A 24369-nucleotide genomic window follows, 5' to 3' on the forward strand; every position below is an offset into this window, starting at 1 on the left:
GACAAAGCGGCAGTCCACTGGAAGTCTAATTAAGTTTTAATTTCTTTTTCTGCGTCTGCCTTCATCAAGAGCTTTTCTTTCCCAAGGTTTGTCCCACGGTTTTGTGAGAGCTCTCCAACTTTCTCTTTCAAAGGTCATCTGCTGCAAGCTACTTTCTTCTATGCTCTATGCCAGGGAAGGTAATACAGCGCCTGCGTTGACTTTTAGAGTGGTTACGGACGGCACATGTGTTACGCCGCGCTCCTTTAAGCTCGCTAAAGAAGATCGCCTTTGGCATGCGGTCGTCCCCCCTTGCGGAATGTATCCGGCGCGGTGCATAGTTAATGTCAATACATGAATCAATTTCAATAAGAAATAATAATGAATCAATTAGCGGTAGTTAATTTTTGTTTTATGCAGAAAAAGGGGAGTTTTAACTTTACAATATTGAGAGATATGCCTGTGATTTTGCATTATTTCCCCTTAAAATGTTTTAAAAATTATTTCTTATATTTTACTTGATTTAATCTCCTGTGAGCATACAGATGACTTTTACCTTTAGTCAAATCACTAAATTTAGAAAGTCTTCAGGATAGAAGACTTAAAAGTAAAGTAGCAATTAAACATAAAACACTGAACCATAATCTTCAAATACAAAAAACAAAATTTAATAAAATACTCAGAAAGACACAAAGATAAAAGCACATTCCTTGTTCTATATGTTAGGACAAATTTGTACAAATACTCCTTCTTCCCTAGTGCTATTAGAGCATGGAATGGGTTGCTTTAACCAGCCAGGAAAACCAGTGACTTGGCAGAATTTAGGTCATTGGTTAAAACGCATGACCAAATGCATGACGCGTAGGACGTAATCATCTTCTTATTTGAAGTAACGTCTATGTTGAATAATAAGAAAAAGATCAGTGACGACCGGTAATAATATTAATAGTAATAATAATAATAATCTTTATTGTCCGTATGGAAATTTGTCTTCCGATTTGTGCATTACTTTTGGTCGTAGAAAAAACGTAAACACTAAATAAGGACGGTTTTAAAATAATTCAGGAAATAAACATTTTAAATATATTAAATAAAACATGTTTACTTTTTTTTTTCCTCTTTATAATATTTTTTCTTTATCTGGTAATTTGGTTCGCAGTTATATTTGTCCATACACGACTCTTTCTTTCTATTCTTGCATCTTTCTCTCTCTCTCTTTTCTACTTCCTATTTCTTTCCCTTAACTACCTCCCTCTCCTCTCGTTCTCTCTCGTTTATCACTCCCCACCACTCTCTCCTTATTCACACACACACACACACACATGAACAGGGAGAGAATGTAATAACGGCAAAAAAAAAAAAAAAATATAAAAAAAATGTAAATTTCAACAACTAATTTCCAGGCTTTTCATAGGACATAAGATCCAAGGGAGTGAATCCATGTGGCATCAGTTCTACAGGGCTGGACTTGATAAACGTGTGGTCAGGTTTGGTCATGTACACGTCATAGTCCTTCCCAAACTGTAGAGAGAAAGTAAAACCAAAACGAATCATTCCTGCGAAACATAACATTGACATAAAATCTTTACATTAACATGGAGGCGAGCTGGCTTAGTAGAAAGGTGCTTGGGTACCGAACTGGGGGTCTTGGGTTTGAATCCTGGTGAAGACAGAGAGTTTTCTATTTCAGGATCTTTAGGCGCCTCTGAGTTCACCCAGCTCTAATGGGTACCTGACATTACTTGGGGAAAAGTAAAGGCTGTCGGTCGTTGTGCTGGCCACATGACACCCTTGTTAACAGTGGGCCACAGAAACAGATCTGCCCTATAGATCGCAAGGTCTGAAAGGGGGACCTTTTACATTAACATGCCGTTTTTTGACATACAGATTGACATAAAGAGTGACAGTGTGACATACAGATTGACAGAGAGTGACAGTGTGACATACAGATTGACATAGAGAGTGACAGTGTGACATACAGATTGACATAGAGAGTGACTGCCTGGTCGTGAGGTTTGCGCGCTGGACTGTCGTACGGATTTATCGATGGTCGAGGGTTCAAATCCTGCCCGCTCCCATCCCCCGTCGTCCTGCGGGAGGTTTGGACTAGGAAGTAAATTATCTTCAACTCTGAAGGAACATCCGAAAAATGTAAAACGTTTTACAAACAAACATTTTGCAAACAGACAGTGTGACATACAGAGTGACATAGAGAGTGACAGTGTGACATATAGAGTGACACATAGAGTGACATAGAGAGTGACAGTGTGACATACAGATCGACATAGAGAGTGACAGTGTGACATACAGAGTGACATACAGAGAGTGAAATACAAAGTAACACACAGTGACTTAATATAGGAATATACGTCTTGTAACGACGTAAAGTTATGCTACATTTCTCATCTTTGCTTTCCTAACTATAATAAGAAATTGTACATTTCACAATTTGTACAATCAAGACAATCACAGGTGTACACCATCAAAGAAAGGATGGAGGGCAATGAGAAATGAAATAAAAATTCGTGATATAAAAATAGTAAAGGTTAAGGTTAATAGTTACACATTTAATTTATATTAATAAAAATATATGTTGTGACACGGTTGCTATGTGTGGTCAACCGTGACACACGGTCAAGTGTTGGGTATCGGAGAGTTAGGGGACTTGCGGGAAGTGACGAGGGTGTAAACAAGAAGAAGAAAGTCATCTAGTGGAGTTGGTTATCTGTAGATAATGTTAGCCTTGTAAATGTGTTATGTTTGAATGCTGCACAATAAAAGGCAGTTTATACTTAAAGAGACTTGTTTCTTCACAATATCTAATGCTATATAGAATAAAATGTGTCTAGACGCAAAATTTAAAAAGAGTCGTCGCAATAATAGAAATTGTATGTTGCCTTTCCTAAGCACACACGATTCTCAAAGACAACCTGCACCCATTAAACCACTGTTACATCAGATCTGAACATAGTGGTCGTCTCCTTTCCTTTAGGACTAAAACAGAAAGATTTAAAAACTCCTTTATCCCACTTCCGGTCAGAGTGTTTCTAGGTCATCAGTCGTCAGAGAAGTCTAATTCATAAAGCGCTGGTTGTGAGTGTGTGTAAGTTTCGTGTGTTGTTTGTTCGTACTTGCATCTATATTGTAATTGTTACACTAGTTACGCTGAGGTTGTCAATTGTAGTCAAACTGAATTTTGATTGGACCAATAAAAATTATCTTATCTTATCTTATCTTAAGAGTTTAATCTTTTTTTTTTTTTTTTTTTTTTTTTTTGCATAGAAAAATAAGTTAAAATATTTTTTTTTTCAAAAATAATATATTTTTCTTATCTTCTTCCCTTTTATTATTGGATAAATTAAATGTCCCACAAATAGAAACCTTAAAGAATTTACCTCACTGCAACCGATGACAGTATATAGGTATACTCAGTATTAAAATTCAATTGTGTGGTTCTCAAATCGTATGCTAGACCCCTAGTCATGTTTTCCAGTTTTCAGTAGATCCCCCACTCTGAACTAATTATGTTTTTTTTTAATACGTTAACTTCAAAGTTCAAAGTTCTCATGAGTTATTTTTTTTTTTTAGTTCTAACTGTAAAGAGTAACGGTCTATATTTATAATAATCAAAATCTATGTATATATTTATAAATAAAATGTAAATTAAAAAACCCATTTGTAAGAGGTTCGGGTCCGATACTTTAATAGTGAATACATTTGCCTTTCATTTAGTTAGGCTTTTAAATGTTCTTAGCTAGTGATGCCCGGTTATTATTATTGCGTTAAAAACAAACTAATCTTTATTCACTGACACTGCCAGGGTCGACCTTCGTTAAAGGGAAACAAAAATTCATTGAAGTCCCTTTATCAGTTTCCACCGAGGAATTTTCTGGTGATGTGGCAGGTCTGCAGCAGTACCGCCCTCTGACAGGCGACGAGGATGTTCCTAGGAATGTTAAGGGCCTTGAAGGTATCTGTTACGTCAGTTGTTATTATCCCCTCGGTTGATATAACAATGGGGTATATTGTTATTTTAGACAACTTTCATGGTCGCTTAGGTTCCCATATTTTCTTTATTTTTTCATTTCAGTTTTTTTTATATTATGGGATAATGGTACGGCGATGTCAATAATGGCAGCGTTTTTTTTTTCAATAAACAGCAGATCAAGACGATTATAATAATAATAATTATTATTAATATAATTATAATTATTATTATTATGTTAGAAATGAACGTTAAAGGGAAACAAAAATTCATTGAAGTCCCTTTAACAGTTTCCACTGAAGGTGTCTGTGAGGTTAGTTGTTATTATCCTCTCGGTTGATATAACAATGGGGTATATTGTTGTTTTAGATAATTTCCATAAACGCTTAATCTCCAAGCCAAGGTTCCCATATTGTCGTTGTTTTTCCAGCTCAGTTTTTTTTTTAATTATGAGATAGTGGCACGGCGATGTCAATAATGGTAGCGGCCTTTTCTTTTTTATCGATGAGCAGCAAATCAGGGCGATTAAAATCTACCGTTTTGTCAGTCAAAATAGGCCTATCCCAGTACAGCAGATGATCAGTAGATTTGAGAACCTCTAGTGGTGAGTATTTGTAATATGGAGGAGTGTGTCCTTACCGATCAAATTGTGTGTCAAAGCCAAGTGCTGGTGTATTAGCTTTGCAACTTGGTTATGGCGACCTAGGTAGGCAGATTCCGATAGGGCTGAACATCCCGCCATTATGTGTTCAATTGACTCACCCACATTTCCACATTTTCGGCATTTGTCAACAAGCAGGGCATATGTAATCACCAGGCGCCGTTGCATTTTGACCCTTCTTTCTACTACTGTTGTGTATGACATCTGCAATCCGGCACCCTTCCTTTATGCTCTCTCTCCACGTGGATCTATCCAGTGCCACCTCTTCCCAGCTGCTAGTGTCGAGTTTGAAGAGCTTCATATCGCGTTTGCATACATCCGAATACCGTAAAAGTGGGCGATCATTTCACAACATCCACAAAAAAAAAAAACGTCTTCTAAATGTCTTCTCCGATTATTTCCCCGTATCTTCGCCCCATCCATACCGTTTAGATCAGTGGTTCCTAGACTTTTTTTCCTTAACGGAACGAACATTTTGTACATTCTGAGTATTTAGCGGAACACTTTGCTTATCTTTTTTTTTTGAGAAATAAATTCTAGTGGTGACCTACTAGTTAATTACTCCAGTAGATCTGGGAACATCTATTCAGGCCTCGCGGAACACTAGGGTTCTGAGGAACGCAGTTTGAGAAACATTGGTTTAGAATTTGGGGAAACAGCAAGTAATGCGCAAAACCCCAAATTAAAAAGAAGTTAACATATAAAAATAATATAGACTGAGCCAAGGTCGGTAGCCGAATTTATTCTCATCTACGATTTAGAATCTAGCATTACTTCCCTTTGATCGTTGAAAATCGTTGCAGCGTAAGTGATTCGTGGAAGAAAACGAAGGTTTGCCATTAATCTGTGCGACAGTGATTGGTGAGACATTTTATATATAATTTATTTAATGAGTACTTTCTACCTGTGTTAGACTTAATGGTCCTAGTACATAGATAACTTACCTCCAGGAGAAATTGTCGGCAGGCGCCACATGGACGAATGTACGTGTCGGGCATGTTACTGAAATATATGATCATATATCGATGATGACAATGGTATTAAGATGACTTAAGATCAATGATATTGTGCACATGACTAGCCACATGGTGAAAAAAAAAAACATGGCCGGCCTCAATATGTAACCACAAACCAATAACCAAACATGAATAAATCACACACCAATCACCGCACGATAATAAATCACACACCAACAACCACACATGAATAAATCACACATCAATAACCACACGCGATCAACCACACGAATAGACCAGAAGACAATAACTGTACACGATTCAGCGCAGGAATAAACTACACACCAATAACCACACGCGATTAGCCACAGGAATAGACCACAATACAGTAGCCGTACACGATCACCACAGGAATAAACTACACACCAATAACCACAAGAGCTAGAAAGGCCTTAGAGTGGAACCCCCTGGGCACAAGACGTAGAGGAAGACCAAAAAGAACATGGAGACGCAGTATACTAGAGGAAGCCGGGAGAACCGGAAAGAGCTGGGAAGCCATCAAAAAACTAGCAAGAGACCCTGGAGAGTGGCGTGTTTTTTTACTGAGGCCCCATGTTCCACGAGAAACGCAAAGGAAAGATGATGATGATGATGATGATGATGATGATGATAAATAACCACAAGCGATCAGCCAGAATAAATTAATCAAATGTCAATGATCACACATGATTTAGCGAACGAATAAACCTAACACAAATAACCACACATATCAATAAATAAAACTCACGCTACAACACATCTTTGTCTCAATGCCAATGTAAACTCAACGCTACTAAATAAAATCATAGCTTGTTCTTCTTTTGTGCTAAATCTTATTAATAATAAATAAAATAGACACAAAAACTGAGTTTATATTTTTTTTCTTTTTTTGTTTATAATTCAAATTAATTAATTCTGTTTTTCATCACTCTACCAAAAAAGAAAAAAATTACAGACACTTGTACAGTTCTAGACACTATCCATTCAAACCTAAAATATATACAAATATCCCTGACATACACATAATTCTTAACCCTTACAACGCGTGTGGTGGTTTAGCCGCTAAACATCAGAATAGTATTTTTTCATTTTGTATGCACTCATTGTAAAACAGCTCAGCACTTTAAGGGTTAAAGAAATAAACTTATTTTATATTCTCACATTCACCTATCCCTTAGTCTTGTGAACCCATGTTGGCTACTGGTCTTAATTTGCGCTAGTGTCAGCATTGATTTGCATACCATATGCGCCTCACCAAGTCTGCTAATCCTTCAAGTGTCCCTGGCGGACCATCGATGTCATACGCAAAGCGCAAGTTTATTCTTCTTCTTCTTCCAATGCCTGACTTCCAATGTAGCCTTCGAGCATCTTCCTTTTAGGAAGTTATTGGAAAGAATCCAAGTATACACTTATTTAAAAAAAAAAATTACGATCTATGTCTGATTTATACAATCACATCACAATCTTGTTTGACAACTTTTTCCCGGTCCTTTCAACCAAAAGACAAATCAAATTTTCATTAACGATCTATATGACTTGACTAACTAAAAAGTATAATAACCAATTTTAATCCCTATAACTCATTCCATTACTTTTACGAGTTAGAATAACAAGAGTTATATCCCTTTGATCACATCAAAATTTCTCTCTCTGTTACAACATTGAAACTACTGAGCACCTCTTTACAATGTCTCTATTCATGTCGCTTCTTGATGGAGAAACTTTAGGTCTAGTGTTAGATCTAGATGTCCATGTCATGAACATATCAATAAATAATCGCACAAATATTCCTTTCTCGCTGGCCGAATCAGAAAATTCGTAAGTGCTAGCAGATGATGGTGTCGCGGTTTCGATACCCGAATTGAATCAAAAATATTTGTATAATTATATGTTTTTAAATTATTTTTATTATGATATAACATAAATAATGGAGGTATTGTCTTTTAAAAAAGAATACTTGTAAATTTTTTTTCTTGTTATAATAGTTATTGCTATGGCACCCCTGTAATAATGCAGTGGGTACCGAGTCACATAGGTGTGACTGGCAACACAATTGCAGACTCTTTGGCCCACCAGGGAGGGCAAATTCCACCCACTGAACAGGCTGTAAGTTTTCATCAAGCTCTGGCTATAATACAAAAAAAAAACAGAAATGGAAAAGTGGTTTCAGTGCTGGGACAAGTCCCAAAAAGCCCGTAGAGTCTGGGAGCGCATGAGGCGCCCTGACCGCACTTCCCCGTGGTGGAAGCTGTCCAGGCCTGAGCAGGCTATTATAGCACAGTGCAGGGCAGGCCACAGTCCTGTTGGCTCATATTTCTCGCGGCTATGGCCAAATTTTGATTCACGGTGCCCCCGCTGCGGGGAAGAAGAGGAAACCGTGCCTCATATTCTGTCTTTCTGCCCCAGACTTGCTGATCTCCGTCTCGACAGGTCTGGGAAACCCAAAATTCTCGACCTCTATGGCGACATTAATGCACTAAGCAAGACAGCAGGGTTTCTGTCCAGGGCTTTTGCAAGAGAGGATTTGAGCCTCTCAAGCCCTCACTCTAACGGAGTTTGATGATGATGATAATGAGTGCTACTGTAGCCTACTATTTGGTTATCCACATTGATAACTTTGGTGTAGCTAGGGTTAGGGTTAAAATTGTTTACTCTGTTCCTACCATTAAAGAAATTAGGTATCCAAAAAAACTGGTATTGCTCCAGATGGTTGCCTGGTCATACTGTATGTCCGCTGGACTGTCGTCCCGACGTCTCGATGGTCCGGTGTTCACACCCTGTGGGAGGTTTGGACTAAAGTAAAGAAAAAAAAGCAAAGTTTCCCGTTCAGACCTTGCAATCTATAGGGTAGATGATGTTTTGCCAACGGTTCTTCTTCTTCTTCGTTCTCATTGTTATGTTGGAGATGAACTGCGCAGTGGTTTCCAAATCAGGAAGCTCTCCATATAGTTTTCTTTCTATTGGGGTGATTTGGGGCCAATGTCTTATACGGGCCTCTTGGTATAGAGAGTAGTTTTGGAGGACGTGGTCGGCATTCTCGTGTGATACTCCAAATGGGCAGATTTCACTGGTTCCAATTTTGAGCTTCCGGTATTGTGTTGTCACATTCTGTTGTGTTTGGTCCTGAGTCGAAAGATTAGACGTTGGTCTTGTCGGGATAGCTTATAGTAAGCGTCATCTTTCTTGTGATTCGGATGAGAGCTCGTCCATTTCTCATTTATTTTATTTACAATTAATTTCTTCAATTCTTCTGGATAGAGTGCAGAGTTTATTAGTGATGAGCAGGGAATCATGTGCCCAGCACAACGACCAACCGCCTTTACTTTCCCCAAACCCAGGTACCCATTAGAGTTAGGTGAACTCAGAGGCGCCCTAAAAATTCCGAAATTCACCTAGATTCGAATCCATGTTCCAAGGCATGGAAGCCAAGCACTTAACCACTCAACCACCGCGCCCCCGGGGGCTTGTACTAGGAAGTAAATTGTCTTCAACTCTGAAGGATCGTCCGCAACATATAAAACGTTTGACAAACAAGAATGTCTAAAAATTCCGAGTTTTGAACTCGAGACGTGTTGTGCATAAACACTGCTCTACCAAGTTATACCCCCAGAACCTACGGCTCACTTTTTAATTCAATGCATGTCGTGTGTCTCATGTCTTCCGTAAGAGGCGTTGTATGCGTGTGTGATTCTTGTTTGCATCCTATTAAAATCGACTTACGAGGCGACAGCGATGGCCTTGAACCGTGTGTGACCTTCTGACACAGCTTTAACCAGAGCTGACCTTTCTGCGCAGATTGTCAAAGAATAGGAAACATTTTCAACATTGCATCCTGGGAAACATAGACATAAAAGAACAAATACATTGGAAAGAAATCAGTCATGTTTATAAAGCTTTTATCAACTCACTCTGTCTGTCTGTCTGGTCAAAAGTTTGTACACGTTATTTCTCCCACATCCAATCTCGGATTAAGCTGACATTTTGTACAATTATTTCTTTTACCTGACAACACAAGAAGTGGTGGTTTATGCTGAATTAGTCCCCTTTATAGATTGTCGTTTGAGACTTATCATAAATTTAATGACTTGACTGATTACAAAGCTTATATCAAGTTATCAACTCACTCTGTGTGGTAAAAAGTTTGTACACGTTATTTCTCCCACATCCCCCCCCCATCGGATCAAGCTAAACTCACATATTGTAGAGTCACAAATTAGATTTATATGACCTCGAATGGGGTATTATATAAATAATTCACGGAGCTTGTTTGTTTGTTTTTTATTTGGGGGGGGGGGAGGGGGAAGGGGATATGGAAAGTCTAATGAGAGTGTGAGCTAAACCGTGGTGAAGTATCAAAAGTTAACTAGTAAACATTGGTCCAGGACAGTCCGACAAGTCACACACGGACCTCACACAGGTGAAGAAATAGCGTTAGCAAACAAACGTGTACCAAACCCAAACCAAACAGACCCCTGCAAGTGTACATCACCAAAGAACGTGTACAAGATTTGCTTACCAGATATAAGCTTGGACGCTTGTTTATAATGTTTTTCCCATAGTGGGTCTCCCAGCACCTCTCAAAGAGATACCCTTGTTTTGTCGATGTCATATGATATTAAGCATTCGGTGTAAGATCATTTTAAAATCATTATAGTACTTATCACAGTTAATCTTTGAAATGCTGTTCGTAACAGAGCAAATACGTACACAATGAAAGAGTGGATATAACATAAAACTTATGGTGCAGAAATACTTTAATAAAAACTTTTAGTTATGAATATAGTTTTGTTTTTATACATATTATGCTATACACGCGATTCTAAATATTCAATTTTATTTCAACAAATAGAAAAGAAATAGAAACAGTACAAGTACCTAAATGTCTATAACATTTTCGCCCCGCACAAAACTACTTACAAAGCTTATATCTACTCACTCTGTCTGGAGGGAATCTTATACAGACTATCTCTCCCACTTACCATTCACGGATCAAGTTGAAACTCATTGGCCTCCTTCAGAGGTAGAACGACTATGGTTCATCTCAGAGCACACTTCCTCATGTGGCTGTGGAGCCCTATTTTGGAGAGACACTCCCGTCCACAGATAGCGCAGGTTAAGGTGGCTTTCGCTTCGGTGGTAGAGGAGCTGGCCGTTTTTCGGATTCTATGTTTTTCTTCCTGAGCTGAGACCCATGTACTTTCACTGTCCATAGCTTTCTTGGTCACTGTCTCTCTCCATCTGGTGCGGTCTAGAGCAATGTCTTCCCAATTGTCAGTATTGATGTTCACTGATTTGAGGTCACGTTTTATTACATCTATGTAACGGAGGTGGAGGCGACCAGTTTTTCTTGTGCCAGTTGCGAGTTGACCATAGAGGATGACTTTCGGGATGCGCTTGTCCTCCATCCGGCGAACAGGTCCAAGCCAGAGCAAACGGCGTTGTCTGAGGGCTGTAAAGATGCTGAGAATGCCTGATCGCGCAAGGATCTCAGTATTGCACACTTTTTTCTTTCCATGTGACATTCAAGATCCTACGGAGACATCTCAAATGGAATGAGTTCAGTTTTCTCTCTTGCTTTGCGTAGGTAGTCTATGACTCACTGCCATACAGCAGTGTACTCATAGCGTATGCATTGTAGTTGAAACTCTACGCAATAATTACCTTTACGTTCAATAATCCAGACGTGACTTTAAAAAATAAGATAATTACGTCCTACGCATTTCATGTGTTAATCTAGTAATGCATGGTAAAAAAAAAAGTAAAGTTCAACTTTCAGACCTTGTGGTCTAAAGGGCAGATGATGTAAATTCATCTGATTCTCTGGCCTACTGTTAACGAGGGTGTCATGTGGCCAGCAGAACGACCAACCGCATTTACATTTCCCTAACTAATGTCAGGTACCAATTAGAGCTGGGTGGACTCAGAGGCGCCCGAAGATCCCGAATTAAAAATTTCAGTCTTCACCAGGATTCAAACCCAGGGCCCCGGTTCGGAAGCCAAGCGCTTTACCGCTCAGCCACCGCGCCTCCTCATGCATGTTAGTCTATGACTTAAACTCTGCTAAGTCTTTGATTTTCCTGGCTGATTCAGGCAACCCATTCCATTCTCTAATGACACTAGGGAAGAAGGAGCACTTGTACGAATCTGTTCTATCGAATGGAATAAGAAATGTGCCTCTATCTTTGTGTCTTTCTGAGTATTTCATTAGGTTTTTGTTTTCTATTTCTAAGTTATTGTTTTAAATATTATAGCTACTTTACTTTTTATTCTTCTGTCCTGAAGTGTCTCTAAGTTTAGTGATTTTACTAATGGTGTTACTCTAATCAAACTGGAATATTTGTTTGTTATAAATCGCACTGCTCTAGTTGATATTCTTTTAAATATGTCGGCTGAACGGGTAAACCTATTTTCATACAGTACTTCTAGTTTCGTGGCAAAAAACAAAAAAATGTGAAGGGAACATTCGCTATTTACACATAGATCTCAATCCAATCTACTATATCAGCAATACGCAAACTAAGGCCCGCAGGTCGCGGGTTATATCCGTCTGGTATACTTATAAAAAGAAAGCGTTTAAGCCCGAAGATATGAAATTGGCTTTATGTGTTATATATAATCTAATGTTACTTGTGATGGTCAGTCGAAAGGATTGAGTGAATGACCGGATGATTGTACGTTTGTTTGATGATAGTTACAGATAATAAAGAGTGTCTATACGACATTGTCATGTAGTGTTTTCATTGTTACAGCAGGACCCGAGGAAGACTTAACTCTTTCTCTCCGTAATTATTACCACATTCTGGTGGAATCAACGCTTATATCGTCAGTTAGGAGAGAAAGTTAACACAAGTCTGAAATCCTACAGTTGTCAAACATGAACAGTATTAGTGTCACAGTAAAAAAAAAAAAAGTCCCAATTTCGATGCATGCCAGACAATCGCCTTCCCAAACGACTTCTGTACAGGAAGTGATGTGTAGGAATCAACGCTTATATCGTCAGTTAGGAGAGAAAGTTAACACAAGTCTGATATCCTACAGTTGTCAAACATGAACAGTATTACTGTCACAGTAAAAAAAAAGTCCCAATTGCGATGCATGCCAGACAATCGCCTTCCCAAACGACTTCTGTACAGGAAGTAATGTGTAGGAAAGTGCTCTCAGTACAAGCGCTATCACGACCCTCTCAAGAGCTCCTTCAAGGAGTCTGATATCGACATTCACAGCCGGGAAGCACTAGCTCTCGATCGCTCCTCGTGGCGTGACGCTGTGAGTCTTGGAGTCACGAGATAGGAAGCAAGAAGAGTGGCCAGGGTGAAAGAGCGCAGGACCATCAAAAAGCTGAGAGAAGAAGCAGGCCTACCTGTAAGTGACCAACCCTACCCAAGCCACGTATGCGGCCGGCTCTTTTAAAGCGAGGATTGGACTTTACAGTCATCTTCGAGTCCTTAGGAAATGAGAAATGTGATCTTCGGTCACGAAGGAGGAGCTATATATACTAATATTATATAGATACAGAAGGACCCGGGGAAGACTAAACAGAAGTGTGAAGCTATTTCCGTATAGGTACATACACTAGAAATCTGTTAAACAAATACACATAAAAAAAAAAATCCATAAAATGTTAATGTGAAAATTAGTTATGTTTCATATTACCTGTGAATACTTTGCCATCCTCTGTCAACACAGCGGCGCCCACTTGAAACTTACTGTAGGGGCAGTACGCTCTGAGTTTTGCCTCATGGCTGGCCTTCACCAAACTCTCGACGTCACACATCTTTATACCGAATGCCACGTGCCAGCACCTGAACCAATCATGAAGTGTAATTTAATCAGAAACGCTGCATCTTTCATAAAACAACGGCTTCAATTACCATCGCATATTTTATGACAATATTTTTTACTTTTAGAGTTACATAGGCTCCCTCTGAGAAAAAAATGAAAACAACTTATTGGATTCTATTTTATAAAGACGTCAAACTGAAAGGTACATAATACAGCCAGTAAGCAGCCAGTTATTTTACAAACCCTTTGAACACGTCTTGTACCGAGACCAATGGTTATAGAAGGCCAGAACACCGACCTGCAACGTCAGAGCCTGTGGGAAGTTTAGACCAATAGTTCGTTGCCACGAAACAGGTCTGTACGACGTGGTAACAAGCTATTGGTTTAAACTGCCCACAGGTTGTGACGTTGCAGGTCGGTGTTGAGGCCTTCTTTAACGAATGGTCTCGCTTGTATACGTCATGTAAACGTCACGTAAACGTCATGTATACGTTATGTATACGTCATGCATAAGCCATGTATAAGCCATGTAAACGTCAAGTATAAGACATGCACGTCACGCATACGTCATATATGGCCCCTTTCGAGAGACAACTACGGATGGAAACAAAATGGAAACAAAATTCATTGCAGTCCCCTTATTATTATTATAGCTTTTTATATAGCGCTACTTTCATGCTTATAGCATGCTCAGAGCGCTTTGGTCCAATCTCATTTGTGGAACAGTGGGGGGGGGGGGGTATCTAGGAGTTGGTTTTCCGTGCTGCCTTTATGCGCTCAGTGTCGAACCTCGAGCCCCCTTCTAGGTTGCCAAGCCAAGCCAAGTTCAAGCGCACTTGGCCTCTCGACCACGCTTCCCTTAACAGTGTCCACTGAGAAATTATTATTATGTGAAAAACAAACTAATATTCATTCTCTGGCACTGCAAGGGTCTAGCTTCGTTAGAAAGAAACAAAACTCATTATTCCCTTTAACAGTATTCACTGAAAAATTTTCGGGTGATGTGGCAGTCCTGCAGCATTACCGCCCTGTGACAGGCATTGAGAATCTTCTTAGGGATGTTAAGGGCCTTGATGTTATCGGTGAGGTCAGTTGTCATTTCCCTCGCATATTATTATTACTGTTATTAGGCCCATAAGCTTTATCATTATAAGCATTACTTTTCTTGAAGCATGAATAATAGCGGGTTCTACTTTGCGTTATATTCCTCTATATAAACCTAACGGTTATAAAACATCTTACGCATTCCTCTAGAACAGCGGTTCTCAACCTTTTAAGCTCGGCGACCCCTTTTTACAATCCCCCGCTCTACCGCGACCCCCCCCCCTCCTCCGCTCATACATACAGCAATAGAAGAATAGACAAAACAATCCATTTTTTTTAAAATAGTTTTTGGCGACCCCTGGCAAATCGTCAATCGACCCCCTAGGGGGTCGCGATCCACAGGTTGAGAACCCCTGCTCTAGAAAAAAAACTACTTCGCATTTAAAAAATGTACTTAAATAAAATAGTCATTCCAATTGTTTGTCCACCTCTGGGTTAATGAAGGTAGGTGTTCCCTTTCTGTCCGTATCCTGGAATACTATTCAAGAGCTACGATAGTGGTCATTTAATTATTTGTACATGACACATTAAAATGAGAATCTTCACGATGCAGTCCACCAGTGGCGTACCGAATGGAGGGCTTATGGGGCACGCTTCCTGCGGTTGACGTCTTGGCCATTTACAGTTTGATTGCTATCACTTGTTAAGTCTGTATCTATATTTAGCACTGACGTGTGAACGCTGTAGTCGTATGTGTTTATGTATAGTCTAGATAGCGACTTGAGAGATCGATAAATAAATGTGAATACAAGAAACATTGTCATTCGTACAAGAGACTAATAGACTTTAATTGATATTCAGCAGAGCATGTCAAGATATCAGACAAGGATTATAGATTTTCACAGATATAAGACAAATGTCTTTCAGCATAGATTTTCTCAGAAATAAAACGAATATCTACCAGTACAGATTTTCTCAGAAATAAAACGAATATCTACCAGTACAGATTTTCTCAGAAATAAAACGAATATCTACCAGTACAGACTTTCCCAGATATAAAACGAATGTCTACCAGTACAGACTTTCCCAGATATAAAACGAATATCTACCAGTACAGACTTTCCCAAATATAAAACGAATGTCTACCAGTACAGACTTTCCCAGATATAAAACGAATGTCTACCAGTACAGACTTTCCCAGATATAAAACGAATATCTACCAGTACAGACTTTCCCAGATATAAAACGAATGTCTACCAGTACAGACTTTCCCAGATATAAAACGAATATCTACCAGTACAGACTTTCCCAGATATAAAACGAATGTCTACCAGTACAGACTTTCCCAGATATAAAACGAATATCTACCAGTACAGACTTTCCCAGATATAAAACGAATGTCTACCAGTACAGACTTTCCCAGATATAAAACGAATGTCTACCAGTACAGACTTTCCCAGATATAAAACGAATATCTACCAGTACAGACTTTCCCAGATATAAAACGAATGTCTACCAGTACAGACTTTCCCAGATATAAAACGAATATCTACCAGTACAGACTTTCCCAGATATAAAACGAATGTCTACCAGTACAGACTTTCCCAGATATAAAACGAATATCTACCAGTACAGACTTTCCCAGATATAAAACGAATATCTACCAGTACAGACTTTCCCAGATATAAAACGAATATCTACCAGTACAGACTTTCCCAGATATAAAACGAATATCTACCAGTACAGACTTTCCCAGATATAAAACGAATATCTACCAGTACAGACTTTCCCAGATATAAAACGAATATCTACCAGTACAGACTTTCCCAGATATAAAACGAATGTCTACCAGTACAGACTTTCCCAGATATAAAACGAATATCTACCAGTACAGACTTTCCCAGATATAAAACGAATGTCTACCAGTACAGACTTTCCCAGATATAAAACGAATATCTACCAGTACAGACTTTCCCAGATATAAAACGAATATCTACCAGTACAGACTTTCCCAGATATAAAACGAATATCTACCAGTACAGACTTTCCCAGATATAAAACGAATATCTACCAGTACAGACTTTCCCAGATATAAAACGAATATCTACCAGTACAGACTTTCCCAGATATAAAACGAATATCTACCAGTACAGACTTTCCCAGATATAAAACGAATTTCTACCGGTACAGAATTTACCATACATAAGACAAAAGTCTCAGATTAGCGACTATCGCAGGGTTTATAAAGACCTGGATTGGACCTACTTATTTTGTACCACTGAAGAAAAGGAAACTAACATCCATTACATTCAAGGGCAAATACTCGTTCCTATTATGTGAAATTATGTGACCAATAAAACACAAAGTAGATCTAGACTCTTTTTCAGACTCTAGTGACTGAATTATTACACGACAATTTTATGGCGCTCTATCAGCCTTAGGCTACAAACGCAAATTTACGAATTTCACATTCAGCTCGTTCAGATATATAAAGATTAGCCATGCAAGTTAACAAATAACACTAACATTAACACTAACATTACCACTAACAATACCACATGGTATAAAACTAACAATAACACCGACCTATGCCCTTTTCAGCAAAGTAGAATCAAACTTATTAACTCCTTTGCTTAAAGCACAAAGTAATTAATGAAGTATTTTATTTGAATTCCTTTTTGTCCATTTATTATAAAAATTTCTCCCGATCTCTTCCCCTTTTTATTATTATTTTCTTACGTTTTTCTCAAGGTTCCATTACATAGACACCGTATTTCTTCATATTGCTTTATCTTTTTTTTTTTTTTTTAAATTTATTTTTTACTTTATTTTAATTACTTGAAAAATGTAAACTGAATATTTAATATCAAAAAAGTAATAAAAACATATTCACGTGATTACCTTTACTTCTAATATTAACATTGCATCAAACCATCTTTATTCTATAGCTAGGTAGCATTAAAATTAACTTCTTCAAATCTGTTTATACGTAGAGTATAAGGTTCTAAAAGTACAGTATTACTTAATATACCTTAACTGACTATACCTTAACTGAGTATAACTTGCGATATATTCCTGTTGTCGTACAGTTCTGTAAAAGAATGCGTCACCACCCGTGAAGAGTGTCTAAAAACAAGTTTTTATATGTCTAGTATATGTCGCACTGACCTCCGCATATCTGCCTTCACCTATTTCAGCATAAATTTCAAGGACACCGCGGTTCTCAAAGTGCAAAAAAAAAAAAAAATTTATTTCATGGGGCCTACAGTTCAGCGCGCATACCTCACGTCCAGGCAGCCATCTAGACAGAAGAGCCAAAATGGACTCTCATAAAGTGGCCTATATTGTGAAGAAACTGGAATCACTCCCCCAATTTTATCAGGCTTTGGCCTCATTTTTGTCCTCTGGGCGGACAGGTGTCTGTTAAACCGAGACCAATCGTTACATCAGGCCTAACTGCAGACCTGTGACGTTTCAACGATTGGTCTCGGTTAATCCTTAACTGTCGAACACCAGATTCGCTATCTCTACAATAATAATATATTCATACGTAGAATTTTATATCATAGTGTCATAAATGAGCCTCACATCGAAATGACCTTAACCGTGTTGCTTTCATTGTCAATTTTAATGCCAACAGTAATGATAAAGGCACTGTTGTTGGTTGGTTAATAAATAATCACAATCCCTTCGATACCGATGATTAAGGATTAAGTGCAGTTGTTTCTCAGGGCTACGCATGACAGGGTTTCTACAGTGATAAGACCCTATAAAGACCTGCAAACTATCGTAAAAAATAACGCGAGCTAAACATCTATGGTCAAATTACAAGGCATTCTTGGCTTACAAAGACCTTCATTCAGAGAACAGTACCAGGAAGAAGAAGAGGCAGACAGAGAAAGCGATGGAAAGACAACATAAAAGAATCGACGGGCCTGTTATTGAAAGATGTTCTAAGGCAAAAGACAGAGAGGAATGGAGAAAGGCGGTCGACAAATCTTGCATGGTGCCCCAACGGTCCAAAACTAAGGGCGAGGTAAAAGGTAAACGCAAACGCAGTTATGACCTATATATTTTTCCACATCCGATGCAGACAAAGCAGTTTTAAGCGAATACAGGATCCAAAATATAACTCATTGTGTCTACAAGAACATCTGTCGTCATCGAGAAGTACATAGAAGTCTAATTCATAAAGCGCTAGTTATGAATGTGTATGTGTTTCGTGTGTGAATGTTGTTCGTATTTGCATCTATATTGTTATTGTTACAGTAGTTACGCCGAGGTTGTCAATTGTAGTCAAACTGAATTTCCATTTGATTGGATCAATAAAAATTAACTTATATTATCTTATCTTATCTGTCTTACAGGCTTTTTCTAAAATTAATGAATAAACTACAGACATTTAGATCTAGAACGTGACATGGGTATGCTGCCATTGACCTTTGACATTTCGTTAGTAAAACTAGTCATGAACATGTTGACTTTTTTTAAAATGCAAATTTTAAAAATATTTTTATCTTTGCCTTGAACTTTGTAGTGCGGTTCAGGGGTTAAGAAAAAACTCTATGGTATGCCATAGGTATGCCCTTTGAATTGAAGTCACAAAGGTTCTAGGATCGAACCCTGCCCACTCCCTATTTTTCTTCCGAATGAGGAACTCCACAAGAAATAAAGGAGACGGCTAGTGATAATTTTGTGATTACTTCGAATTAATATAGTTCGTCCATCGTGGTTCGATGATAACCACTTTGTCATCCAGGGGGCTGAGGGCTTTGCACTGGGGTTTTATGCCTCCTCATGTGGCTGGTGAGACCTATGTGAGCCCGGAATGTTCGGCCGCACACTGGGCAGGTTATTCCAGCTGGAGCTAGTGTCGTGGGCCTAGCCTTTCTTTTCTGGCGTTTTTCTTCTGCCAGCGTTGTTCTTTTTTTCCTCAGCAACCTGTGCGCCAGTTTTCACAGCGCGACGCCATGATGCTCTGTCATGTGCCTCTGTCTCCCAGGTGCCTGGGTCTATGCTGAACGTCTTCAGAGAAGCTTTGAGGGCATCCCTGAAGCGCTTTCTTTGACCACCTTGCGAATTAATGATTAAATTGATATTAAAGCAGTAGTTGAGGCCCAGAGCAAAAATAGAAGCTTAAATAATAAGTTTTTTTTTTTTTTCAACAAATTTCTCTGCCTATTAATAAATTATTATACAAAAACACCAAGAAACAAATAAAAACTGTCTAGCTGAAAGCCTATAATTTTAATGAATAACTACAATAATATGAACCATCATATGAATTAGGCCATTCTGCATACGCATGTGATGTAATAGAAACATAACAAAACATATTTCTCAAGATTTTAATACTGAGCTTCCTTTCATCTCACCCCAAGAAGACTTGCGTTTTTACCTTTACCTTTACCTATCCCTTAGTCTGTAGGACCGTTGAGGCACCAGGCAAGATTTGTCGACCGTCTTTCTCCATTCCTCTCTTTTTTTTTTGCCTTGTTTAAAACCTCTCTCAATGGCAGGCCCGTCCATCGTTGTCCTCCCATCGCTTTTTCTGTCTGCCTCTTCTTCTTTTACCTGGCACTGTTCCATGAAGGAATGTCTTTGCGAGCCCCGTATATCTTGTAATGTGGCCAAAGGTTTTAAGCTTTCGTCTTTTTACAATAGTTCGCAGGTCGTCATGGGCTCCGATCGCTGCAGTAACCCTGTCTCTGATTTCTTGGTTTGTGATGCGGTCTTTGAATGTGATGCCTAGGATCCTTCTGTAGCATCTCAATTCCATTGCTAGGGATCCTCCTCTCAAGCTCTGCATTCAACGTCCACGACTCGCAAGCATATAAAAATGTGGCCATGACCAGGGAGCGCATCAGTCTGATTTTGGTGCCGAGGACTAAGCCCTTGTCTTTCCATATTATTTTAAGTTTTGAAAGGGCTGCTGTGGACTGTGCTATTAGGGCCAAGAGTTCGGGTTTTGTTCTCTCATCTGAGACAATAGCTCCGAGGTATTTAAAGCTGTTAACACTAGTTAGCTTTTCACCTCCAATACTGATGCCTCGTTTAAAGCCCTGATGGCTATTGGTCATAATTTGTTTTTGTTTCGGCATTTATTTGTTTGCGTTAGTGCCGTCTAAATCCTGCTAAGCGTTTTGTTGTGTTTCTGCGTTTAAGAAATTCATTTCCCTGGCATAAATGATGTCATCAAACGGGACATCAAAATAGTGAAAATTGATACTGACCATTGGGAAGACAGCTTGGAGAGAGACAGTGACCAAGAAAGCAATGGACAGCGAAGAAACATGGACCTCAGCTCTGGAAGAAAAGCGTGCCATACGAAAAGTGACCAGCTCCTCTACCACCAAAGCGCAAGCCACCTAAACCAGCGATACATGTGGATGGGAGTGTCTCTCCAAAGTAGGGCTACACTGCCATATGAAAAAAAGTGTTCGAGATGAACCATAGTCGTTCTACGACTGAAAAAGGCCAACAACTCAGTAATTTCAAAAAGAACACAGGGGAGATAACAGTTAAATTAAGAAGGATTGGTACGTAAATGTGAAAGACATTCAAGATGGTACAGCCTTGAAGTTCCTAATAATATAGATCAGTGATGCTCAGCTTTATTCGACCAACGAGACAGTTTAACTCCAGACACTCGTGTCGCGGGTCACATCAACAAATAGGTGGGAGAAGAAATGGGAATAGACAATTTTTTTTTAACCAGAAACCCGTGAATCTATCACTTAATTAATCGTAAACTAACTTTTTATCATCCGCTGGCACGGCAAAAATAGATGGGACGCAAAGTCGGAGCACAAATTTCAGAGTTTCTAGATTTTCTTCCATGAGACGGTTACGTAATATGGGTTTCGCACAATTCATCACTGAAAAGGTTTGTCCTCACACATAAGTGCTTCTGATCATACAAAGTCTGTCAAGTATGTTGTGCCTCTAGAAAAACTAATAATACTAAGTGACTAACACTACAAACTGCTGAGAATGAATACCAAGATTTTAAGCGGTATCAGACACATGTTGGTAGACTCATCAGAAAGCATTTCGAAACCTTTTCAGTTAGCTTTATATGGAGATAGTTACCAATATCTTTCACTCGAAATGTGTCATGAGAAAGCTTCAACAGCATTCTTCTTTTCAAGACACATTCAGCCATTATTGCTAGAGAGCACTTCTGTATACATTCGCTTCATGTCTCTAGTTGCAATGTGAACCATTCTGTAACTAGCCTTACAGGAGACTAGTTTCCTTGTCTCTCTTTTTGGTAACTATTCTCATCAATCCTCCACTCTAGATGCCAACATATGGTTGGGTCTCAAACCAAGAATGCCGCCTTATATATGTATGTGTTTGGTTTCATGGTTAGCTGTTGGTTATTATGTTCTTGAATAAAAGTTTACATTTTCTTGACAAAACAAATATGTTGGCTTATTATCGGTACCAATCCTTTAACTCTAACGTAGGAAAAGAGGCTTTTTTGTTGCGAGAGAGGATTTTCTTCACTTTGTTCCCACGGTTTGGTGGGCCGGGTGGAAAACGTCATGTGGCCCGCGGGCCGTATTTAAGGTAACACTGAACCAGATCATTATTTTTCTGTCCACTATAATCATCTATAATGAGAAAATATAGAAGTGCAGATCTTAGAGATAAAGTGGAGATGGATTGGTCACACCCTTAGAAAAGATACCAGCAACAGAGCTAGGCAGGCCTTAGAGTGGAACCCCCCAGGGAACAAGACGCAGAGGAAGACCAAAAAAGAACATGGCGACGCAGTGTACTTGAAGAAGCAGAGAAGACCGGGAAGAGCTGGGAAACCATAAAAAAAAAACTAGCAAGACACCGTGGAGAGTAGCGTGTTTTTGTCGAGGCCTCAATGTTCCATGAGGAACTCAAAGGAGTGATGATGATGATGATGATCGATGCCTCAATGTTCCATGAGGAACTCAAAGGAGTGATGATGATGATGATGATGAGCCAGATCATCAAAGATCATACTTGAGTTCAGGAACACATCTTGTAACGAATCTTTTTATTTTTGTACTCACCAGACGTCAAAAGGATGGCTGTCTGGTCGTGTGGCATTCGCGCTGGACTGTCGTTCGGTCGTCTCGAACGTCCCTGGATCAAACCTTGACCAATCGTTAGAGTAAGCCTGAACACTGCCCTGCGACGTCGCAACCAATAGCTCATTGCCACGTCACAGGTCCAGGCCTGTTCTTGTGATGTGGCAACGAGTTATTGGTCTAAATTGCCCACACGTCACAGGTCAGTGTTCAGGCCTTCTCGATCATACCCTACCCGCTACCAACCCCCCTTTGATCCTGCGGGAGGTTTGGACTAGGAAGATTATCGTCAACTCTGAAGGAACATCCGAAACATGTACAACATTTGACAAACATTTTGAAAACCATAAGAAAGTTACACCGTTTTCATGAACGACGTCTCTGGAATCGCGTTGGCGAAGACGTATTCAGATGTTTTCCCCTGAAAGAAAGTTTCCCATCGATCGTGTTGCAGAAACTTCTCGTAAAAACAGCAAGAAAAATGAAACTTAGAAGCAGTGGCGTATCTATTTTTTTGTGTGGGGGGCGGGGGAGGGGGCCCCAAACGAGTGTTTTTTTTTTTTTACATTAAAAATTAAATACTACGCAAAAATGCAGAGGCCCCCAAAGAGGTCAAGCCCCCCGGGCTAGGAAAAATCCTAGCTACGCCCCTGCTTAGAAGATGAAACAACGTCACCTAATTTAATATTCTTTTTGTAAAACATTGGTAATGGTCTCGTTTCAAATTTACATGTACAATCTCAAATATAGCTTTGGAAATAGGCCTACAATACAATCACAACAGTTTTGTTTTTTTAATCCTTAAGAAAATAAGTTTCCCCTTGCACCCCCCCCCCAAATTTATCAACACGCCGCGGCCACAAGTGGCGCGCTCCATAGTTTTAGAATCGCTGGTCGCCTTCAGTCAAAGGCAATACAATGGTTTTATCTAAGAGAGATAAGTTGACATTAGCTAAGGTCAGCATGCCCCTAGTACATACAGAGTATATATTTCGTACACAAACTGATTTACTTAGTTGTATGTAGAGAACGACCCATTAAGTACATATTTCGTACATTTAATTACATGAAGTGTGCTTTATATAGCTGTCTATCATATTAGTTAAGAAGAAAAGAATATATCTTACTAGTGATATTTAAGCTGGTTGAATCACTAACCTGTAACGCTTGTGACTTGATAGAAGGGCTGACAAGAGTTACCGCCCGTTCGTTACTACACAGAACGATTAGTTCTAACCAATTTTTAGAACATGTTTTGTCACAATATAAATTACAAGTTCAGACTTTTTTTTTTTTTTCCCATACCGGAAGTTGGCCAAGTGTTTACAGTTCCTTAATCCTACGTAACAACGTAAACAGTAGACGTGCTCCAATATAGCCTGGAGGTCAAGGGTCATTGCTAGCAGTTTGAATAATACAGTCAACAGAGAAAAGTTTTGAATTGGGAGAGAAGGGGGGGGGGTAGCTCTTGAAAAGTTTCTTTTTATCGAGTACGCCTGGCAGTAATCGAAGGAATCGTTTGAATAGGCAGTGGCGTCGCTATGATTGGAGTCACCCGGTGCGGTAAGCTAGAGTTGTGACTGTATATCAGGGGCGGAATGACTATATGGGCATTCTGGCAGATACATGGTGGGCCGCTACACAAATAGGATAATGATAATGGCGTAATATTTTTTATTATTTAATGTAAAAAAATAATTCGAACACTCATTCGGATTCCCTCCTCAAGTGGGGGCCCGGGAGGATTTCAAAATCTCCCATCCCATACCACCACCATAGCTACGCCACTGGATGCCACTATAACACGCATTACGCTTATAAGAGGAGGCTCTCTGAACGTCGTGTTTAAAG

The 24369-nt window shown here is 39.2% G+C and overlaps 1 protein-coding gene across 3 annotated transcripts; it reads right to left on the minus strand.

Moving 5' to 3' along the window:
* Positions 1–1339: 1339 nt before the first annotated feature.
* Positions 1340–23804, minus strand: LOC106054955 (cytidine deaminase-like). 3 transcript variants are annotated; one of them, XM_056004458.1, is made up of 5 exons: positions 23677–23804; positions 13274–13422; positions 9341–9452; positions 5570–5627; positions 1340–1500 (listed from the first exon to the last, which is right to left on the minus strand). In XM_056004458.1, exons 2-5 carry the CDS (start codon positions 13392–13394, stop codon positions 1372–1374), a joined length of 420 nt encoding a protein of 139 aa, XP_055860433.1. In that variant the 5' UTR covers positions 13395–13422; positions 23677–23804; the 3' UTR covers positions 1340–1371. The 3 variants fall into 3 exon arrangements, with proteins under 3 accessions (XP_055860433.1, XP_055860435.1, XP_055860434.1); XM_056004460.1 differs by having other exon boundaries at positions 23646–23800; XM_056004459.1 differs by lacking the exon at positions 23677–23804 and adding an exon at positions 17493–17645.
* Between the last annotated feature and the right edge of the window lie 565 nt (positions 23805–24369).

Source organism: Biomphalaria glabrata, chromosome 11 (assembly GCF_947242115.1).
Source record: "Biomphalaria glabrata chromosome 11, xgBioGlab47.1, whole genome shotgun sequence".
In the NCBI taxonomy this organism is placed as follows: Eukaryota; Metazoa; Mollusca; class Gastropoda; family Planorbidae; genus Biomphalaria; species Biomphalaria glabrata.